Genomic DNA, 22,954 nt, shown 5'->3' on the forward strand with positions numbered 1-22,954 from the left:
TGATCACCGGAGACCTGCAGTGTGTGACTGAGCCTGTGTGCGCTGATCACTGGAGACCTGCAGTGTGTGACTGAGCCTGTGTGCGCTGATCACCGGAGACCTGCAGTGTGTGACTGAGCCTGTGTGCGCTGATCACCGGAGACCTGCAGTGTGTCACTGAGCCTGTGTGCGCTGATCACCGGAGACCTGCAGTGTGTGACTGAGCCTGTGTGCGCTGATCACCGGAGACCTGCAGTGTGTGACTGAGCCTGTCTGTCTGACTGTCTGTCTGTCTCCTCCTTTCTCTCTCTGCAGAAAAGCACGAGACCAAGCTGAAGGGAGTCATTTACTTCCAGGCCATTGAAGAGGTTTACTACGATCACCTCCGCAGCGCGTCCAAGGTATGTCTCTCTCTCTCTCTCTCTCTCTCTCTCTCTCTCTCTCTCTCTCTCATTTGCCAGTGTTTCATTTGCATTTTCTATTCAAAGTTACTGCTTTTTTTCCACAGATCTCTGCACGCTGCTTCCGTTATTCACATGTTTGTTTGTTTGTTTTTTCACCGTTCTAAATGATTTTGCTTTTCTTAGGCACTTCTCCTCGGTTGCTCATTTCTCTCCTCTCTCTCTCATTCCCTCTGGCTGCCCCCATGCTCTTCCTCTCCCTCCTCATCTTCTCGTTCCACAATCAGAAAGGATTTTTCAATCTGAATTTGGTGAATGTATGTATCACTCTGTGTAAATACAGTGCGTGTCTGTTTGAAAAAAGAAAAGAATTACCAGAATTTGCTCCAGTTTACACCACTGTTAAAAAAATATGTATTCAGTTATGTTAGGGGTTGCAAAGTTCTTTTGTAATTGTAATGATCTCTATATTTTTGAATGGTGAAATCTTTGCCCTGGAGCAAACACTCTAGTAAGCGTGTGTTTTGTCATGTTTGTGCTGGTATATATACCGTACTGTATGTCTGCGTGCCTAGGTGTTGTATCTGCTAATCTGTCGGAGAGTGCAATAGAAAGTACGCTCTCAACTTGATTGGTGGTAGCCACCGCACATTGATAAACTTATTATGAATCATGAAATCTAAATAAAAAACAGACGAAAAGCTGATATGAAAGTGTATATAATCTGTTTATATAGAGGCTGTTGTGGTTGAGTGCAAGACATACACTCGAAGTAAAGTTGCTGCTAATAGGCTCCAAATGGGGATGTGACTTAGAACAGCAATCTCAGCTTTCCACACAGCGACACTTCAGCACCATCTAGTGGCAGATGATGCAAGTGCACTTTCTATACTCAAACAGCGCAGGTACTGTTTGTCATGTTACAAAGCTGAGCAGCACCTGTCCCTTCTATACACACACATAAAAAAAACAGTGGTCTGGTCTGTAGTTCTCTTATCTGTAGGAGGGTTAGCTGTCCTATCCCCTGTACGTCTGTCTGTCTTAGGCCTATCTCCTAGAGCAACTCAGGCCCCTCATGGTCTATTCCAGTCCATGTTTGTTCTCCAACCAGATCCTAAATGAGTTAATTGAACTGGCTAAGGGTCAATTAACCAGTTTAAGATTGGATTGGAACAAATTCCTGGACTGGGACAGTCCCTGAGACCAGAGTTGGAGCCCACTCTTACAGGTTTGTCCCTTATACAGTATGTCTGATGTGTCCCGTACACTGTATACCTGCGTTGTTGAGTCCGTCTGTTTTTACTGCGTAGGTCTTGTCTGTTTCTTGTCGGTGGCGGCAGTGTTTGCCTGTAACTCTCTAACTTTCTGAACTGTTCTACCCAGCAGATCACAGAGCTGCTCCCAGCTCAGTTTCGGAGAGAGGTCTGTCTTGATTGCTGCTGCTGTGTTTGTTTGTTGGGTGTTGGGAGTGCGGCGTGGTCTCTGATTTGGACGCTCTGGTTTAAGATTGCTTGGTCTGACACTCCTTCAGTTTCAGTTTAATGAACGTATTTGCCTGTTGGTTCCTGTTTTAAATCTTGTGACCGCCAGGAGCTAGTTAGTTAGAGAGGCTAGGAATCGCCCTTGGTTACACAGCTGCATGACTGAAGTATGAACCAGCCTTAACAGATAAGAGCACAGCACTGCAGGTGAAGTTTACATTGAGCCTAATCCTTCATGCCTGATCTCACTGGGAGTCTTTGCAGTTACTGCGTGCAGCAGGTCTGTGCATGTTGCAACACCAGAACGATGCACTGATGCAGGTGTGGTTTTAGTAAAGCTAATGTATTGAGAGGCATGAGATTTGGGAATGTTGAAGACTCTGTATGATTATAAGAGAGGAATCTTGTCCCACATCTAAGGGGGTAATTAAATCTAGTTTCATGAATCGTACCTGCCATGCACTTCTGTTTTGAAAGAACCACATGCATTTTCTGATAATGCATATATATATATATACAGTATGTAGAGCTGAAGTGTGCAGCTTTGAAAAGACACACACACGTTACAGCATATATATATATATATATATATATATATGCATTATCAGAAAATGCATGTGGTTCTTTCAAAACTGCACAAGTGACACCAGCACAGTGAACTGAAGTGATCAAGGGGTACGGGTTCAGAAATATAAATTCATACTCTATATCCCATTGTAAATGCATCTTGGCTTGCTGTGATTGGAATGAGTTTGTGCGTGGATGGTTTGCTCCGGGGTAGAGTCTCTGCAGAATGAACGCATGGCTGAGTTGTTTCTCTGCAAGCTGTCCTGCAGTCTACAGCAATCAAACGGAACCTCATGGTCAGTTAGACCCGTGCTTTGAGAAGGGTCTTGTTTTGTTGTTTGGATGAACAGCTTTGCTTTGAATACAAACACTTTCTGGAAACAATCCCTTTGTGTGTCAGTGCCACAGGGTTACAGGACCGTCAATCAATCAATCAATCAATCAATCAATAGATCAATCAATCAGTCTTTATTTTATATAGCGCCTTTCATAGTGCACCACCATCACATAGCGCTTTACAAGATACAGTAAAAAACAATGCATAATACATTAAATACAGTGAAAAGCAATGCAATATACTAACTACAAGGTTAGGATGTGGAAATTCTAAAACGTTGTGGATGCGTATGTCATATAGAATCATAAGAAGGTACAGTGAAAGATCAGGAGTAACAGAGACACAACAGTATGTGTATGTCATATAAAATAATGAGAATAAGATACCACTGTTACCACTGAAATTATTACAGATCTGGTTTTACAGCCTCGGCCACATGAAGTCACAGCAGCATGTGTGGAAATGTACTTACTAGCCCCCGTATGTGTTTTTTATACTGGGTGATTTTTCAAGCCAGATGTAGTGTGTACTAAGTCCATGGAAGGGTGCTGACATTTTGTGTGTAACAAGCTGTTTTGACTTTGTTAGTAATCAAAATCTTTAAAATAGTTCAAAATATGTTCAAGTGTAAATCTCTAAAGGTCCTTGAAGGTTAAACGTTTCAGGAAACACATACAGGAATCTAACACCTCCGCTTTTATAACACCTTGCATTTGAGCAGAAACAGCCACTGTAGCAGTTACTGTACCAGGCCTGGTCAGACTGAATTAACGGCTCCCTGTCTTATGATTCCAGAGCCCAAACCCCTCCCTGACGTTCTGTGTCAAGACTCACGACCGGCTCTATTACATGGTGGCCCCCTCTCCGGAGGCCATGCGGATCTGGATGGACGTCATAGTAACAGGTGCCGAGGGATACACGCAGTTCCTGAACTGAGGAGGAGCTGTGAGCTGGGGGTCACTCCTCCACTGGAGCCCAGCTGCTGAGTCTTGGACAGCTTGAGCAGAGATGCAGACTGCTACAGATTCGACAAGTTTTTTTTTTTTTATATATATACATCAGGAACTTTTTAAAGTTTTTATAATAACAAAAAAAAAAGACTTTGTTTTGCTTTTTAAGGGAGGACCCATGACTGGATGTCTCGGAATGCAACTATAGCAAATCTAGGCCCAGGGTTTCAAAGCCTGAAGAAAGGACTAGGCCGCTGATGTCGGTTGTCAAGGGAGATTTTTTAAATTTCATTTGTATTCTTTTGGATAGTTTAAGTCTCCCTTAACAAGAATTCACACACTGTGACGCTACATTCTTTTGGGACGTTTGCTGTTAATAAGCTATTTTTTGTTTTAAGTTCCTCGTGGATATGAATAGCCAACCTATGATGTAAAGCCAATTTATTTTTCAAGTATATAGACGATGTTCAACTGGATTATTATACAAGCAACTGAAACAGACGGACAGGGAAAGAGGTGCCAAACCTGGGCTGCAGAGACAAGTTTTTTCCATGGTACCTAACTTTTTTTTTTTCCAAACAAAGAACATTTTTACTATGAAAATCAAAAATCCTATTTATTAAAGCAGGAGGGCAGTATATATTCCACCAAAGCAGACACACGTTTGGATGTGCAGCGGGTACTTTTTATATAACCCAAGTAAATAAATAAAAAAAAAAAAATAGTAACATGACTTTTATAGAAATTCTGTGCGACAGGGTTCACTGTGTCAGACTCACACACACACAGTGTTTATGAGGATTTTGCATTGACTCTTGTACAGTATAGTGCAGATTTACTATTCAAAACTTCAGAGGGGCCTTGGGAGGATGTGTGAAATATACATGTTTTTAACACTACAGGGACATGGCCTGTGTCCTCATGAAGTAGGTTTTGTCAGGTTTTCCTACCTTTTTGAGGACTTTTTTGGGCTATACACACACACACACACACACACACACCCCTGCACACACACACACCCCTACACACACATACACACACACAGACACACACCAACCACAGAAAGTGTGTCAACCCATCAGAACGAGGCTCTAAAGGCTGACGCTTGACCTGAGCTCGCTCTCCCCTGCGTGGACGTGGCACACTCCACTGCCAGGCTGGACTGAATGCAAGACAATAGAGACTGAACAACTGAACGCTGCCTAACGACCTCGCTTTACTGGAGGAGTCCTCAACCTCTCCGGGAACTGTGCCTTTACACTTCACCACGCCAGGGATTTCTGACTGTAACGCTTGTGCAAGCTCGCTGGACTTCAAGAGACAAATGAATAACAATAATAATAAAACAGATGGCGACTTTGAACGGGGGGCTGACAGCCGTTCTTGGTTCATGACATTCAAACTTGTATATAGAGGATATATACAAGTATATATTCGTGGTATACGGTTTTTAAAGTAAATCACAAGCCCCGACACAAGTATATATTGAAAATAAATAGCAATAAAATGTGTACATTTTTTATATAAAATCAATTAATTCAGGGATTAGTTTACCTGGCGGATCTTTACTTTCCTTGTCAACAGACTGTGCTGCGACGCGGATTAATTTCAAACTGTGTTTATGGCCTCTTAGCAAGTCTGTCAATTCACTTTCTGTCTGTTTGTTTCCTACAAATCGCATTCTGTCTGTTTGTTTCCTACAATTCACATTCTGTTTGTTTGTTTTCTACAAATCGCATTCTGTCTGTTTTCTACCTTTACCGGTTTTAATGCAGCGGCTACTGGCTGTTTGGATGAGGCAGACACAGTCAGATCGGGAACTAGCGTTTCTTGACTAAATTCGCTCTCAAGGAAATCTGAGTAAAAAACATAGAAATTTGAAATGATTTCAGACATTTTATAGTTGTTATAAAGCACGTATAGGCGGCAGTATTGTTTGAATACCCCGAAGCGCAGCCCCGTCCTGAATTTCAACAGCACAGGAACGTAAGCAGACACGTTCTAAACTAGTCCTGGTAAGCGTGGACAAAAATAAATCTCACGCTGAGTATACCCACGCTAGCAGTGTCTGGGCTGTCTGTTTTGTATTATGGATACCAATATGAATAAAATGTGCTGAAGTGAGTCTGGTGCCGAAGTTTCCTTTTAAAATGCAATTGTTCTGATGCAGTTTGTAACATACCATGCATAAAAGAAAATCCTTATTACTGCAATGCGTACTGCAATTGTTAAAATCGTTCAGAGATTTGATTGAGTAGACCTCATTCTTTCTATAGTATTTTTTGTTATTTTTCAGCATAAAGAAACATGATGTATGTATGTGATTGGTATGTGTACTGTGTCCTTCAAGCAGGTATTAAAACACAGCTTTGACTTCCGCCTCCCAAGCCCCTCTGTTCAAACACGTCTGGAGTTTGTGTTGTGAAAGTTCCAAGGTGTTTTTGTTGCTTCTTGTCAAGCCCATCCATTAAAGATGGTTGTATACACTGCAAGTCACGCAATATTAAAGATGGTTGTATACACTGCAAGTCACGCAATATCTAATCAGATGCTTAACTAATTGAAATGGGCAACTAATTGAACCTTTTTTTTAAAGCCATTATGAACTCCAGTGCTCTGGGTGATATTTATGTAAAGGGAACATTGACCTGAAACAGCTTGCTGAACTGTCAAACTTTGGAAACAAGCGTTCAGAAACTTTTGTGTTTTGTATTTTAAAAATAAAATATCTATTGGCAAGCGAATCCTGTGCAAAGTGTGAGCGACTATTATCTGTATCAGAAATGTGTATGGATGAATGATTGATTATATATATATATATATATATATATATATATATATATATATATATATATATATATATATATATATATATATATCTCTATAGATCTATATATATATATATATATATATATATATATATATATATATATATATATATATATATATATATAGATATATACACACACACTGCTGTGCAAAAGTCTTAGATATGTTGCATTTTTCTACTCTGATGCATTATGAGCATCAACAATTTACTCAAAGCCTCCATTAGTGTTTTCTACTATTATAACAACCTTGACTTGCATAAAGATGGAAAAACATTGAGTGAAATAACTCGCATCACTCGATTTTCAAGGTGTGGTATCTGAAACATAATCAACAAGTACAGAGAAACATCATCTGTAATTGTTCAAACCCAGGACTGGAAGACCCAAAACGCTGTCTAACAAGGATGAGCAATACTTGAAGATAATAAATATCCTTAAGGAATAGAAAGAAGACAAGCGTTGAATTGACAACAGGACTGGCAGAAGGCACAGGTGTCGTTGTCCATCCATCAACAGTCCAATTTCTGTGTTCTTGTGCATATTTTAGCCTTTTAGTCTTGTTCCCCTTTCTTAACAGAGGTATTCTTACTGCAACACATCCTTTAAGTCTTGATTTCAAGAGTGACCTTCGTACTGTTGATTTGATGGACAACGACATTCCTGCCAGTTCTGTTGTCAATTCAACCCTTGTCTTCTTTCCTTATAAATGTGTTCCCATAGTAAAAGCACAGCAAAGTGTAACAAAGCATGGAAAACAAAGCGAAGCAGTGTGAAGCCCAGAGAAATATGATAAAGGATTTATTTATTTATTTATTTATTTATTTATTTATTTTTTAAAAATTATATATATATTATATAAATATATATATGGCAAACTGTGGTACATGCATAATACAAACGCAAACGGAAAACTGTGAAGATAAGACGTTTCAAGGTAGGTGTGTCTGTTTATTTATTTATTAATTTATTATTATTATTATTATTATTATTTAATAATAATAATCAATTGGTCATTTAGCAGGCGCTTTTATCCAAAGCGACTTACAGAGACTAAGGGGTGAACTACGCATCAACCGCTGCTGCTGCAGAGTCACATAAACCGATTAAATGCATGCGGATTAAGACTCTTATCTGGGCATGGTTTTTAACTTTGCCAAGCAAAGGGAAACATCTCGAAGAGCATTTTTCTTGAACTGTACAGTATTGTTAGCGAATGTAAAACATCTCTCGTACTGAACACGAGTGGGGGGTTAATAGATTCTGCATTGCTGCGGGATCATTACTGAATGTTTACCAAGAATATAGACGCGTCGAGCAGAGCGAGTGGAGGGACTGCGGCTAAAGTTGTGTCTGTATGTTAAGTTTCTCCCACATACACAAAGAAGGCTGTTGGTTACCAGGCTGATCCTTGTATCCAAGGAAGTGCAATCACAGACCAGCACCCGTGTGCGTTGCAGCTGCGAGATTAAAAAAAAAAGAAAAAACAACAGTCACAACAGCCTGTTCTCGAATACAATCGGATACAAAGTAAGATATACTGTACACTAATGAAATAAAAACGATCATGTTTTTGTCCCCATTGGATGCCGATTGCCAAGAACCGTAACTTTGTTATCAGTCTCGTACTGAAGAACAAGGCCGAGTTCCAACAGCTACAGAAGATCGGGTCGAAAGATAAAAGTGAGTTCATCGATTCCGTTGTGGGACTCGAACAGCGTCTGCGTACATGCGGGTGTTTTGTAGACTAAATGATGTTTGTATATATGATCACGTTTAATTTAAATGCACTGCAAAATAATTAAATATTTCTATCAAACCACACTTTTTAATACTAGTTGCATATTTAACATTAAAAACAAACGATAAAATACCGGTTCGTATTTAAAAACTAATGGTTTATAATAAAATCGATTAATTTGAGCTTTTTTATGATAAGCATTTAGTTATTTAAGTTAGCAATATGTAGTCCCTAATGCAATATTTATTTGCTTTAAATATTTCATTCAATTAAATTATTTCTTTCATTCGTTTACGCCATAAACGTATATAATATATTACATAAACCCGTATCATTCCAGCAACAGTCGCGTTTCTAATAGAATAATCTGCGTCTGCTCTACACAGCAGACCACAGCAGACTCTGATGGCATCGAGCAGAGCGGAAAAGAACTGGTCTGAACTCCAGGAAAGGTAAGACTGTTGCCTTACAAGTTCCATGCGTCACATCTATGATCCCTCCTCCTGTTTCCTCTGTGAACAAAATCAGTCCTGTTTTGAATTCCTGTTTCACATCCTGAATTACAATAGTTTACCAGTGTTTTTGCAGCTTTTCCTGTGGGTATACAATGCATTTCCCATAGTGCTTATCTGTGCTTCACCATGCTTTCACTATGCTTTATTACATTTTGCTATGCTTTTCCTATGGTAAACTTGTATAAAGGTTGGCACAAAGGATGACGAGGATCCAGGCTGATTTCAATGGAGAGCATGCTTGTATCCCTACAGCGCTACCCCACCAGTGCTGTACAATGCTGACTTCATTAGTGCAGTTTGCAAAAAGCTGTTTTCTTCCCCCCCCAGTTTAAACCGTGTTCGTCGGCAGAGGGGGGTTGTGCCCAGGACAGGATGGGACAGTCTGCTCTCCAGCGGCACCAACCTCCAGCCCCCTGTCTCTGCCAGTCAGCACAGACAACGGCAGGTGCGCTCCACTCCCTACCTGCCCAGGTAATAACGAGACACCCCTTGCAGGGGGCTAACTGGGGCTTAAATCAGGCTTAGACAACCTCAGCTTAGCTCTTACGGGACAGCAGTCCATAATGCAAAACCCCCAGACAAGTAAGTGACAACCAGTGAATGTATAACAGGAAAGCCACCAGCTCAGGGCTATTGGGTTAGAGTTTGGGTTTCGGTTGTGTTTAAGGCTTTTCAAGGCTAGGTACCTCTTTATTGGAGTGCTCTGGTAGAAAGGACTAGCATTGGCTACAGTTTACACTCTCAGGTACTCTGTTAATGTGGCTGTTCCAAGGGTTTGAACATGTATGGGAGAATTTTGCCATATCTAATCCCAAAGACGTGGAATTGTTTCTATCATAGTATGAAGATGGAATTGGATCATCTTTCCTTGTCTGGTTTTAAAGATCGTATCTGGGACTTGCTTAGACCCTTCAGCCAATGCTTCTCCTGCAGTCCACATTAACAAACAGCCCTCTGTCTCAAAGGGTGAATCTCCTGATTAAATACATGAATGCAGTGCTACTGGCTTTGCAGTCCTCACTGTACGAGATCTCTTACTCAATAATAAGACACACCCTACACACCATGTATTAACTTATATAGCAGGCTATATGCAATGTTTAGCATTTCAGGAGTGCGTGTGCTGCAAATACTTCAAGGCCTTGCACATCATCAAGGATGGTTAATATCTGGAGTAGCTCTTTGTGACTTCAGTTTGGACTTGGTAGCTAAATGTCTGGCCTGAGCTACAGTGTGTCTCTGTTTCCAGTCTGACTGCTGGAGACGGGTGGGATCAGACTCCGACAGACTTCCGCAGAAGCAAGAGAACGCCGGAGCAAACGCTGTCAGCAGGGACCGCATCGGAGAGGTGAGCGAGGCAAGAAGATACATGGAGTAATACTGTATCAGCGTCTTCTCATTGTGCTACATTATACAATGCAGGGATGGTAATAAGACTCCCATTCCCGTCTGATCCATTCCTGGTTTTACTACGAATTTAATCAGACACACCTGAGCTTGTTACCTATACACTGTGGCTAATCAAGCTCGTAGTAAAACCTGGACTAGATGGAACTGCTATACGCTAAGTCTTACTGCCATCCCTAGAATGTATTTAAGCAATACAGAATGGGCTTCAACAAAACCGTCCCTAAACTTTTAAGAACAGAGCCCTGTATCTCTCCGATTGTCTTTGAATTTGCTATGTTGAAGCGATGACGGATCAGACGTGTGTTTCTGTTTCTTGCTCAGAGGGGGGAGAGTCATGGAAGACCTCACTGCCAGACCCAGTGTATTTCCAGTGCAAAGAGGAGTCATGAAGGGGCTGGAAACCCTGGAACCCAGGCAGCCTCTGTTGCAGGTAAGAGGGGTCACTCGCATGCGAACATGGGCATGCTGCACTGCACAATCTGCAAAGGAAAGAGAACTAAAGTAAGGTGAGCGTTTAGCCAGTCGGAGTGCTCTCTCTGTTCTCCCAGTACCTCACGCTGTTAGTTAATACTCCACAGTGAATAATCCGTTTCTTAGTGTTGATGATCTTGTTTTTTCCTCCACTTTAGATAGTGAACACAAGGGAGTTAGAGACAGAAGCAAAGGCACCAGCAACACTTTCAAACAGACACAGGGTGAGAGGACTTTCTTTTATATATTGTATCTGTTAATGAGTGAAGGCATAGCATTGAAGTGTCCTGTACTGTATCGATAGTTCAAATCCCACCAAGCAGCAGTTCTGTATCTGTGATCCCTCCTTAGAACAATACACCTGATAACTCCTCTGTCAATCACAGCCTACCAGTCTTAAAACGTTGAAACCGTTTCAAGCACCGATTGATTCAGCTGTCAAAGCAACCCTAAACCAGGGGTGTCAAACTCCAGTCCTCGAGGGCCGCAGGGTCTTCTGGTTTTCATTCCAGTTTAAGCTTTCAATTGACTTAATTTGACCTAATTATTTGTTCAGTCGGACATGTTTAAGTCATTGAGAGCTCAGGTGGAACACAGCCCAGAAGAAGCGGCAGCCCTGCTTTAAACTCTTAATTCATAACCAGCTGGTTTCACAGACCCCAGTTAGCACTGATCTTGGACTGCCTTGCCTAACATTAGCTAGTCCAAGACCCATGCTAATCTGTGACACCAGCCGACAGAGTGAATGAGATTCTCTGCTGGCAGGACTGTGCTGCTGCCCTCTACTTCACGGAAAACAAGCGGTTTGCCTGGGACTGTGTGAATTCCTTTATAGCGGACGTCCTGTCTGACGAGCTCATCCCAGACCTGCTCATTGAGGTGTTCTCCAGGGACTCTGTGCAGGTACGACCTGGTTTTAATCTGTCAATCACAACATGCACGAGACCAGCTTCACCACCTGGTGAATGAACAGTGTAAGAATCAGCAAGACGCATTCCAAAGTAGTCCTGGTAAGCATGTTATTCCACGCCAGGTATACCCACGCTTGTGATATAAACAGAAATATCCTTCACCTGTCCCTGGCATGTGCCAATACTGTGTCTCTGTATTTATCCAGCAGAGCTCTCCGGTGAAGTTACCGAGCACAGACTCTGTCAAGAAGCAAAGACAGTCAAAGTAAGTCCAAACCCTTTTGCAGCATCTTCAAAAACGACAACGCTTTCCTCTGTTAATAGACTCTTTGCATCACTTTTGCATCACTTTTAGTGTCTCTCTTTTCTTTTTGAAGACTGTGGTGCAGACTACTTTAACCGGACAGGATTGAAAGTCAGAGCCCAGCCCAGTGTGTGTGTTTGTGTTTCCCCAGTGCGGGGCGTGTGCAGGAACACACTTCACGCCTTCCCAGCATGCTGTTCGGGGAGCTCCTGCAGGAAGTGATGCTGGACGTGTCTGCCGAGGTCCTCAGGAGTGCCGTCAAGGGTTTTGTTGACAGTCACCTGACCAAGGCAGCCATCTACGACAGCATGTCTGAGATTGTGACTGAGACAGCGCAGGAGCTGATCCCAGGACTGGTGAGTGTGTTTCACAATCCAATTGAACCCATCTGCTCTTCTCAAAGCCTCTTGGGGGATTGGGTACCCCTGTTGTTTAATGCCCCTCTTCCCCCACACTGCCCCCTTGCTGCCAGGTGCGGGAGGTGCAGGCGGGGCTGGCAGTCGACAGCGTGCTGGAGGAGGAGCTGCTGCCGGAGGTGGTCAGTGAGGAGGCCAGGACCGTCGTTCTCTCTGTGCTGGGGGAGCACGACTCGGAGATCTCCAGACTGCAGCTCGCTCAGGTACACCGGACAGCACCCACACTCACAGGCAACGTTACACTTCGAACAGAGGGTGAGACACTTCTTCACACAGAGATTGTTGAGAGGGTGGAATGGGTTACCAAGCCATGTTGTTGATGCTGAATCACTGGGATCCTTTAAGACCCGACTTGGTTTTGAGATCCACAAACTACTAGGAACCGGATGAGCACTGATGGACCAAATGGCCTCCTCTCATTCGTACATTTTCTGTCTTATAATGCCTGTCTACTACGACTAAAAATGAATCTTACAACCTTTTAGCTGGTCGCCCACCAAACCCATACAGTACAGTACGGTTATTTCTTGAAGTTTATTGAAATGCATTCTATATTGCTTACTAAATGGGGAGCACTGTTTAAGGAATGTTGAGTTCACTCACACAGTTTTTGAATGACAGTTCTACATGGTGTGTGCTGGTGCCTAGTTTGTGCTTCTTTGTTAATCTGGCACCTGAATTTGTCTCAGTGTTTCCTGCATTTGGGTAGCCCTGTTCCTCACCCGACTAACTGGAACCCGATCTCAGCTGCTGCGTTGCTCACCTGTGCGTGTCTCTGTGTGCAGGTCAGCCACTACGCTGCCCGGAGGCTGATGGACTCGTTCCTGATGGATCATCTGGTGGCGCTGGTGGAGAACCACGGCCAGAGCTTCGTGCAAAAGGAACAATCACGGAAGCTTTTAGACAGTAATAATCAAGGCTTTGGTTCTTATCTCACGTTAGCAGAACAACATTGTTCTCCAGACTCTGCAGTGAAGTCAATTGTTCCTGCCACAAGTTTGCTTCCTGTGTTACAGGTAATAGGACCCCAAAGGTCACCTGGACGCACATTCCGTGACAATAGAAAACTATATGGGGTCAGGTGGGGATCCTTTTACCTGTAGCACAGATTCTCAGTTTCTGCCATTTGCACTTTTCCCATAAAACCTGCATGAACAGAGTTTAATCTGTTATCTGAACTTTGCTCAAGTGTAGTCCCTGTGTAGGTCAGAGTAAGTTATTTCACAAGTTTACCTTCCTCACTCAGGCTGGATTGTGAACACCCTCTTTCACCAGTACCACAGTGTCCGGAGGCAGAGAGACGCCACTCTTGAGAACGTGCTTCTCAGGCACCACCATCAGAAAGTTTTCACTGACGTGGTGAGCATTTTTATGCATTTGTATTTGAGATCTAGCTAACCAGGAGAGCAGGGGAAACACTCCTGTGCACTTTATTCTATGCAGTGGCTAATGAATATTTTAACACTTTGTTCCAGACTAATGTCAAGGTCCATTTTATACCCTGGATTGCTTCAACCATCTGCTGTCTGTGATTATCAAAAATAAGAGCTTGATGCAAAGCAGTTTCCCCAGTGCTGTAAAATGATCTAAAACCCCAGCTGTGGCTCATGGGAGAGAGCTGTAGATTGACCAAATCAACCCCAATTCTGTGATTACCAGCGTTTGTAGAACAGCAGCAGAGCTGTGGTGACTTGGCAGTGGCTTCCTTTAAGGGATGAGAGTGTTTGTTTCCCCAGGCCCTGGATGTGATCCTGGGGGAGCTGGCTGCGTCGGTGGATGAGGACGTGGAAGATCTGCTGGAGCACGAGAGGCAGATGGAAGGAGAGGGATTCACAGGCTGATGGGTGTTGTTTGAGACTGGGATGGCTGGCTGGCTGGGATTGTGTTGGTTATGAGCAAGCAAGCTCTTGCGCTCGGACCTGGCATTCTGCACAGCAGCGTTTTTGAGCTGCTTTCCGGACATATTTCATAACTCGACAGCTTTGCAGTGATGGCTTGAATTGTACATGCAAAAAACCTTGTTACAATATTTCTGTACACCTGTGTGCTTTGTATAAACTGTACTGTGAAATCACACACAGCCACAGCCTAGCATTGTGGGGCCTGGGACCATTACAATCAATATGCACAAAGGTCCCAAGGATTAGTGCCAGCAGGCTACTACACTCAGATACTAGGAGACAAGTGAACATTTAAAAGCATCTAAAGGAGCTATACTTACAAAAGTGAAATGGATTTTTATTCAAGATCATTGAAACAGTAGGCAACCAAAACCACGACATCCAACCTGCAAAGTCAAATGCATTTTTATAAGACTTAAAACATATGAATTGCCAACCAAAAATATCAGCACCTGTCCATAGATCCAGTCACGTGGGGTTACTGCCTGCAAGACACAGGAACATACTTTAGCTAAAACACGGGCTAGAGGTGCGTGACACTACAAGTGCAAGGATGACAACAGGACTGCCATTGCAAAGCTGTTTCATCCATTTCTGGTTTCACTAAGGGTTTAATAAACGTGAGCTTGTTACCTATACACTGTGGCTAATCAAGCTAGTAACCTGAAATGCTGTGTAATAGGAGTCTTTACTACCATCCCTGAAGCGGATGGGAGGAGTCTCGGCTAGAGAGAGACAGGGAATGAATACAGCTGAAGTTACAGTTCATAACAAACATGAATACAGAAGACAGTGCGACACGCAGGTAACAATTAGAGAACAATGTACCTTAGCAAGACAAACAAATGAAGTCTGTTGGAGAGAGAAACACACACATAAGAATCGAACTATTAACACAGTAAGACTCTTCAGCTGTGGAAATAATAAATACAAATAAACATTTAACACAAGACATAGGATAGAGGACAGCTGCTCTAAATAGCAAAACAAAGCACTATAGTATTGCTCCAAAACAAGGATTACAAAGACACACACTATGTCCTATAAGCTGTTGTTAATAATGCCAGACACTGTGTCTCAACAGCTGTAGTCAATAATACCAGACACTATGTTCTTGTTGCTTCTACCAACTGCTAAATACACTTGTTTATATTAAAAATCAAATAATACTCAGCTTAATACTTAAGTGAAGCATTTGTTATAACTAGGAACCTGTGAAATACAAATAAAAACATATTAACCAGTCCAAACTTCCTCTGAATGCACTGCTGTTTTTTAATCTACCCATTCATTTAGAATACAAGTCATGAACAAAAAAAAAAAACACTAATAATAACAATTGATTGTTCCATTTAGATGGATAATACATAGATATCTTATTTGGAATGATGAAAATGGATAGCCTTTTTTTTTTAATAAACAAAAGCACCTGCCTGGTTTAACAAGCCCTGTCAGAGTTGTGAGCGTCTCTGTGTGAGTGAGAGAGAGTGTGTCTGTGTGAGTGTGGGATCGTGTGAAAGCGCATCTGTGTGTGTGTCAAGGAGAGTCCTGCAGGCTGGAAGGCAGAGAGCACATGCAACTGAAACCATAAACGGGTTAAAACACGTTTCATTTCTGTATGTGCTGTGTGGGAAATGAGAGTCGCTCTCAACCTTTCATCCTGGAGTGCAAAACCATAAAAAGGTGTGACAGAGGTAGGCAGAGACAGACAGACAGGCAGGCAGGCAGGCAGACACACCCTTGTGTTCCCAGTCTTGTGGTAAAGAACACACATAAATATAACTACATGAAGAAAGACAAGTCTGAAAGAGACACAGACTGTTGAGGTGATGAGACATTAATACAGAGAGGGGGAAAGAGGGGATGGGGAAGGCTAAGGGGAGAAGGGAGGTGAGATAAGAGTGGGGAGAGTGAGGTGAGGGAAGAAGGGAAAAAGGAGTAAGAAAGGGGGATGACCAAGTTAATGATGCAGAAGTTCTGTTAAACACTTACTGTTGAGGGAGTTATTCTGTTAATGCGCAGGGCAGATAGTGACCTTCACCACACCAATACAAACAGGCATCACACATTACCAATTAATAATTGCAATCTCCAAGTTGTCAGAAACTGCAATACTGCAAAGTACTGCAGTTTCTGGATGCAATTGACAATGATTGCCTGCCCATTAGTCAGCCTAGGGCTGTTTACATTGCAGGTTGTTAAGTGCATTATAAGCACACTTTGTCCTGTGTCAGCAAACACACTGCTACTACAGCCCTGGCCTGAGCAAACACAGGTCTGCGATACATGCGGTGACGCCCAGCACCCCCCAGGCTCATTTATAACGAGGCAGGATCTACTGTGTGAAAGGCTTTCGGATTTAAATGCCCCCCCTCTCCCCCCCATTGAGAGGGCAAAGAAAAGGAAACCATAGCAACTGACACACACTAAGCCCTCGACACAGCTTCCTCCAGTCTGGTTTATGAATCGAGAGAAAGTAGCTACTCTCTTTAACACAGATTTATAGCTACTTTTAAAACACTGAGGTCCCTGAATTGAAAAGAGGCAGTCAGTAATGCAGTAAATCAAAAAGACTTGTGTCTCCAGATTGAGGCAGTGAGTGCAGTGACAGCATGGACTTTCCAGAGTTTAACTGCATCTGTGAACTCTGTGACTGTGGGTGAGAGAAAAATATATTATTATTATTATTATTATTATTATTATTATTATTATTATTATTATTATTATGATGATGATGTACAGCATGTATGTGTTAACAAGGAAAGAAGCTGTAATAACTAGTTTAATCTCTTGGTTTGCACGCACTCCTCTAACTGTAAATACAATGCGTTCTTACATATTTCAACTAACCATGAAATGTTTTAACAAACCCTTTTAAAAAAAAGCTAAATATTCCTTTATCAAAGCAGAATACAAAATAAAATGATCTTGATGCAGTATATAAAACAAGAAAGAGGAACTGTGTGTTTCTGCACTTGGATAACTCCTTTAAACTGCAGTTACTTGGATTCTTTTTTTAACTGTTGCTGCTCGGTGAATTTACTGCTTGCTAAGGTGAGCTTTCCCTCTGTCGTTATTAGGCGTGTTGGTTGCATGTGAAGCACACATCTTCTTTTATATGGTTGCCTGTCTGAATGTTTGAAGGATTGTTTCAAAGCTTGTGAGGCTTATTACTTCTAAACGTCTTGTCGGATTGACCTGAAAACGTGGGGTTTGGGCTTCATAATGCTGGGGGAACAAACGAGACACACAGATTTCTAAACAAAGTGTTCCCCCAATACACACCCTGCTGACTATACTATCCGTAATAACAGCATTGCAGGCATCTTACTGGTCACAGGACAGCTTGACCACTTCTGTTGGATTAACGTCTTTATTTCTTTTCTCAGTCGACACAAACACCACAAGAACTGCCTGAAGAGGAACACCACAGTGCAGATAGGCTCTGAGAGCAAGCAGTGCCACCTGACTCACTACCAATCCACCTTCACCCTCCCCCACAGTAAGACAAGACCCACCCTAGAGCTTTATAGAACGCACCTCGGTAACCTGGCATAGGAGAGAAGGCAGTGATCCCACCTCCATCTCTCCAAGACCAGCAAGTGCACAGGTGTACCAGTTCATATTCTGATGCGTTGTGCGTGCAGTGTGTGTAACAGCAGCAGTGCAGTCAACGGCCCTAGGAGTGCTTGCCAGGGACCTGCCCGATTGCTCGCAGTGTTTCAGCAGTTCTGTTTCTCTGCTACTCAGATGCACGTCTTCGAAGCAGCAAGCGCCCCCTGCGGACCCCCCTGCACTGCAACCCCCCCGCCATGCAGTTCCAAACCACCCAGCGCAGAGAGTTCATCCCACGTCTGCTCGCAGAGAGGACCCAGCCCGCTTTCAAGGTGAGAGAGAGAGAGAGAGAGAGAGACCTACAGCTACACAGCTCTGGCATCATAAAAGTTGAATGAAACCTGCTGAATAATGTTAAGTGAACATATTGAATTACACACCGCTTTGTAGTTTTCCACATGCTTAACGAAAAACTGATAAATTGAAAAATGTGACATTTCAAAATCTAAGATGAAATGCTTTACTGCTATTATGGTTTTCAGTAGATTTTTGTAGTTTCTTTGATTAAATAAAATATCTAAATTATGTTAATTAAAAAAATAATAATAATAAATGTCTCAATCCTAAAATTCTACTTTTGCCCATAGCTGTAAATCTGCACTCTTCAGTCCATGTTGCATCAGACAACTCATTGTAAGGGGCTAATTTTCACAAAGCAGATTCCAATCTACATGGTTCAGATATTGCAGCTTGAACTGTTCACATGGAGAAAGTTAGAAATGTCACCTACAACAAGCTGCCAGAAAAGGGTTAATATAATACAAACTGATTTTGAATCATATGACCCACCATCAGCATTTCAGAACATTACCAAATTACCGGACACAACTGGGGCAGAGTGTGAAATAACCATACCTGACATTCCAGACGATGTCCTAGCCAACTGAAATCAAACAGCTTCCACCTGCCACAGCTTGATAACAGAGCTCCACTTGAACAGATTATGTTACTGTGTTGTGGTTTTTAGTGAATGAATCAGCCTCTATAAACTAAAACCACGTCAAGCCAAGATCAAAGTTTATTTTACTTTCGTTTTGGTTTTTAAAACAAAATTTCCAAAGCCGTCACCTGATTATATGGGCATGACCCTGCGGTTAAGTAAGACTGGAGTGGCACAGCTGTAAAAATGTCTTGCTCTGTAAATCTGTAAAGGAAGCTCAGCAGTCTGCCTTGGCCCCGGTGGTGTTTCCTCCTCTCCTGCAGAAGGAGCAGTACCGGCCCCCACAGGAGCCCCTTCAAGGCCAGACCGTCTACAGCCTGGACTTCCCTGCCAAGCAGCCCGAGGCGCTGGTGATGCGGCGGCCCAAGAGCACGATGCAGAGAGCTGGAGGAGCCGCTGCAAAGATCAGCAGCACCACCACTGCCCGGGAGAGCTACCAGGGGCGCAGGGGGGGACCCCAGCTCCGATTCGGGGAGCTGCCAGCCATCGTAGGTAAGGGGGTTCTACACAACCGCTTATTCTGGCCCCAAACTTTTGCACCAGTTCTAGAAAAAATGTACAACAGTCTCCATTCTGTAGCTAATCATAAACATCTTGCGTTCTCTTTGGCAAACTGCAATAAGCAAACCATTCCCATTGGTTTGTGCTATTATTACGTAACATTCCTGATCAAACATTCCCCCCCTCCCGTTGCCCAGGCTCCCTGCTCTACCCTGACCAGAAGGAGGAGATGCGCACGACCACACAGAGAGAGTTCATCAAGAAAGCTGGAGCCAAACCTGAGCTCATCAGAGCTGTGCAGTGCAACCTCAAGATTGAAGGTGAGAGAAGCAAAGTGCAGGCAGCCCAGACCACTTCAGCAAAACTGCAACTCCCTTCAAGATAGACCGCAATTAAACCAAAACAGAAAGAAAATGACCTACAAGTTTCAAAGAAATATAATTCATTTCAGAAATTCAACAGAAATATAATTCATTTCAGTTACGTTTTTCAATCCAGCTGTGGCACATAAATACTGATTCTATCCCTTGCCTCGCGTACCATTATAAACGCTTCCCCCTCTATTGCATCGGCAGGGGAGAGAGACATGAAGACCACCCATCAGACTGTGTTCCAGCCCCTGCCCCTGGAGAAGGCCCTGGCAGTGCCCAGACCCAGGCTGTCCGAGAGGGAGGCAGCGCTGAGGGGCGCTCACATGGAGTCTGTCACCAAGTACCGCTCTGACTATCCTGCGCACCACTCCCTCCCCGAGCGGAGAGAGCTTGTCCGCCCCCCTGCAGACAACCTGGCCATCAACCACAGCCTGCGGTGAGGCACAGCTACCTGCTGCTGTGCTACGTGTGTCCGGTGCCTGACGATGCAAGCAAATGCAACGGGTTTAAAAAGCAAGCTTGCACTTGTAGTGCAACTGTGGACATATATTAAAGTAAAAATAACAGTTGTTAAAATAAAAACTTCAGCATGAGGTTATGAACTAAGATAGCATTAGTAGAGGTCCACTTTCTTGCCTACAAGTTTTAGACTCAGATACAGCATTTACACTTGCTTTCCAGAGTAATGCACGAATATCATTACACAGCCTGCCCAGATAACAGATGCCAGGCGTTGGTATTTAAGAATATCAAGCTTTGTGACACCATATCAAAACAGGCACATTGCTTAAATGTGGCTTGCCTACAGCTGATTTCCCTGCAGAAAGCTCAACCAATTTATGCTGTCTTCTACACAGAATGCAATAGACTAACTGACCAGACACTTGTAGTGTTGAACGCTCAATAGAAGGGTCCCCCCTCTCTCTTTGCAGTGGAGATTTCAAGACGGTGCAGAGGGAGACATTCCCAGGCTGGGACACCTCAAAATACAAGAGGCCAGACCCCGCCCACTTCAAGGAGGAGCTCTCCGATAGGGAGAGGGAGGCTCACTTCCAAGGAGACACCGTCACCAAGGTAACTGACAGCATCAACACCCAGCCTGGCTGAAGAGAGATCTTCTACTTAAGGTTTTCGATGATGCAACTGACCGATAAGGTTCTGAATCAAACTGGATGGTCTTTTACAAGCAGATTTGACCTACTTGCAATACCCAACAGACCACTGTCATACACTTTCAATCTAGAATTAAATATATTACGTAGCTAGCTGTGCGGTCCAGTGGTTAAAGAAACGGGCTTGTAACCAGGAGGTCCCCGGTTTAAATCCCACCTCAGCTACTGACTCATTGTGTGACCCTGAGCAAGTCACTTAACCTCCTTGTGCTCAGTCTTTCGGGTGAGATGTATTTGTAAGTGACTCTGCAGCTGATGCATAGTTCACACACCCTAGTCTCTGTAAGTCGCCTTGGATAAAGGCGTCTGCTAAATAAACAAATAATAATAATAATAATAATAATACTGCACTTACAATACAGTACAGTACACCTGAACAGTAGATAGATTGTACTTTTATATAACAACAAGGTGCTCGTTCATGTTTCATGTTGGAAGATTTGGTTTAATTACAGTAGAAAGGTAAGGTAAAAACACTGCGGGTACGATACTCTAAGAGAACCAGTGTGGCGGTCGTCACATGCAATGTCCTTGTGTTCTCTCTTGCAGCTTGCATACCAGCCCATTCAATGTCTTGGCTTGTGTTCTCTCTTGCAGCTTGCATACCAGCCCATTCAATGTCTTGTCTTGTGTTCTCTCTTGCAGCTTGCATACCAGCCCATTCAATGTCTTGTCTTGTGTTTTCTCTTGCAGCTTGCATACCAGCCCATTCCTCTGAACACTCTGCAGCTGGAGCCCATCAAGCGGCCTGCGACGGTGCTGAAGCCTCACGATGCCAGGTTCGAGGACACCACAGCCAACAGGGTGTTCTTCCAGGACTGGGGGGTCCAGCCCAGGGTGCGCTACGGAGATCCATACGACGGGAGCTGCATCCGGCCCCTGGTAGGGAGGAGGGGGGGGTGGGGTTACCCTAAAACAGCTAAATAATGGGATTGCTTTTATATATTATATTATAGTTCCATTCACCAGTACCTGAACAAGCCTTTCTGTTTTGAATTAAATAAACCGGGCTGAACTTCAGATCTGGAGCGTGCATGCATTTATGTTCTTATTTTACGTTTTATTTCACTTGAAGTCGTATCGTTGTTCTGTCTAGTTTTGCAGTTATTTATTTTGAATTGTTAAGTGCTATTAGATGGCTTTGCTATGAAAGGAGCTGTATAAAAGTAATTTGATTGACTGATTGAGTAATCGGTGGTAAGATAAAATAGCTCCTTTCCTTTTGACATTTTTTCAGGGGAGGTTTGAAACCGAGACCACAAACAGGAGCACATTCTACCAGAAGGCGGCAGAGATGGTGACCAACTGCAAACCAGAGCACAAGCCCATCGAGGCTGTGGGAGAGCACGACTTCACCACTGTGCACCAGGAGACCTACAGGTAAGAGAGCAGAGATGCACCTGCTGAACCCTGACTGGATACAGGGATGGAGAGAAGACTCCCATTGCAGAGCAGTTTGATCCATTCCTGGTTTTCCTAGGAGTTTAATAACACACACCTGCGGCCAATCAAGCTTGTAGTAAAAGCTGGAATGGGTGAAACTGCTACGGAATAGGAGTCTTATTTCCATGCCTGGGATAGATAGCACTGCAGTCTTCTTGTATTATACTCTGGTGCCCCCAGCGGCCATCTCAACATTCAACATTTAAAATGAGGAATTATCTACAATTTATCATTCGTTTATTTTAACAGCATACTTCATATACAGCAGATGGGTATATAAACAAACTTACCCCTCCATTTTAATTCCCTCCCCCAGGCCTCTCAATCTCCCAGTGTGTCGGCTCCAGGCATACCTTTTGCAGCAACAGCAGATGAAGGAAAATACGCCCCCTGCTGTGCCCTCTTAAATGCGCACCGAGGACCCAATGCACCCTAGAGGGGTTTCTGAAAAATGTTACTCGATAGGTCGTTTGTTTAGTTTAACTAATTATGCATTTACACCAACTATAACAATATTTTAAGTCCTACTAGTACTTTAGATCCTTTAATAAAAAATTATAAAAACTACATACATCCATCTCAAACTTTGAATGCTTATTTTACAATGCATTTGCCAGCCTTTCAATTCATTTGTCTACATCTCACTGTACCCTTATATTTTTTGTTTGATATCTTTCATACCTTGGTAACAAATACTAGT

At 43.0% G+C, this 22,954-nt stretch overlaps 3 protein-coding genes across 31 annotated transcripts in view; all 3 read left to right on the forward strand.

The window, feature by feature from the left end:
- LOC131708131 (pleckstrin homology-like domain family B member 1) overlaps positions 1-6,459 on the forward strand; it is a 74,321-nt gene extending 67,862 nt beyond the window's left edge. For 16 of the 23 annotated variants that reach the window (XM_059010351.1, XM_059010357.1, XM_059010348.1 and 13 more), the window contains 4 exons: positions 295-380; positions 668-697; positions 1,767-1,802; positions 3,561-6,459. In XM_059010351.1, the coding sequence (XP_058866334.1) occupies positions 295-380; positions 668-697; positions 1,767-1,802; positions 3,561-3,701 (293 nt within the window). In that variant the 3' untranslated portion in view covers positions 3,702-6,459. Of the gene's footprint in view, positions 1-294; positions 381-667; positions 698-1,766; positions 1,803-3,560 lie in introns of those variants that run through there. The other 7 variants (XM_059010353.1, XM_059010369.1, XM_059010355.1 and 4 more) reach the window with 3 other exon arrangements.
- A 1,177-nt stretch (positions 6,460-7,636) lies between these two features.
- LOC117397338 (uncharacterized) lies at positions 7,637-15,659 on the forward strand. Of its 5 annotated transcripts, none has more exons than XM_059010269.1 (13): positions 7,642-8,226; positions 8,646-8,736; positions 9,127-9,270; positions 10,049-10,147; positions 10,531-10,639; positions 10,839-10,904; positions 11,446-11,583; positions 11,798-11,856; positions 12,047-12,251; positions 12,368-12,514; positions 13,097-13,217; positions 13,558-13,670; positions 14,048-15,659. In XM_059010269.1, exons 2-13 carry the CDS (start codon positions 8,690-8,692, stop codon positions 14,150-14,152), a joined length of 1,353 nt encoding a protein of 450 aa, XP_058866252.1. In that variant the 5' UTR covers positions 7,642-8,226; positions 8,646-8,689; the 3' UTR covers positions 14,153-15,659. The 5 variants fall into 5 exon arrangements, with proteins under 5 accessions (XP_034768567.2, XP_058866252.1, XP_058866251.1 ...); XM_059010268.1 differs by having other exon boundaries at positions 8,671-8,736; XM_059010270.1 differs by having other exon boundaries at positions 7,642-8,073.
- Positions 15,660-16,435: 776 nt separating this feature from the next.
- LOC117397339 (stabilizer of axonemal microtubules 1-like) lies at positions 16,436-22,823 on the forward strand. 3 transcript variants are annotated; one of them, XM_059010264.1, is made up of 10 exons: positions 16,436-16,871; positions 17,602-17,714; positions 17,963-18,099; positions 19,031-19,259; positions 19,466-19,588; positions 19,844-20,075; positions 20,572-20,713; positions 21,361-21,693; positions 22,049-22,191; positions 22,571-22,823. In XM_059010264.1, the coding sequence occupies exons 1-10, from the start codon at positions 16,825-16,827 to the stop codon at positions 22,659-22,661; spliced, it is 1,590 nt and encodes a 529-aa protein (XP_058866247.1). In that variant the 5' UTR covers positions 16,436-16,824; the 3' UTR covers positions 22,662-22,823. The 3 variants fall into 3 exon arrangements, with proteins under 3 accessions (XP_058866247.1, XP_058866250.1, XP_058866248.1); XM_059010267.1 differs by having other exon boundaries at positions 16,446-16,867; XM_059010265.1 differs by having other exon boundaries at positions 16,551-16,871; positions 21,505-21,693.
- Positions 22,824-22,954: the final 131 nt, after the last annotated feature.

The sequence above is a fragment of the Acipenser ruthenus genome, chromosome 40 (assembly GCF_902713425.1).
Source record: "Acipenser ruthenus chromosome 40, fAciRut3.2 maternal haplotype, whole genome shotgun sequence".
In the NCBI taxonomy this organism is placed as follows: domain Eukaryota; kingdom Metazoa; phylum Chordata; class Actinopteri; order Acipenseriformes; family Acipenseridae; genus Acipenser; species Acipenser ruthenus.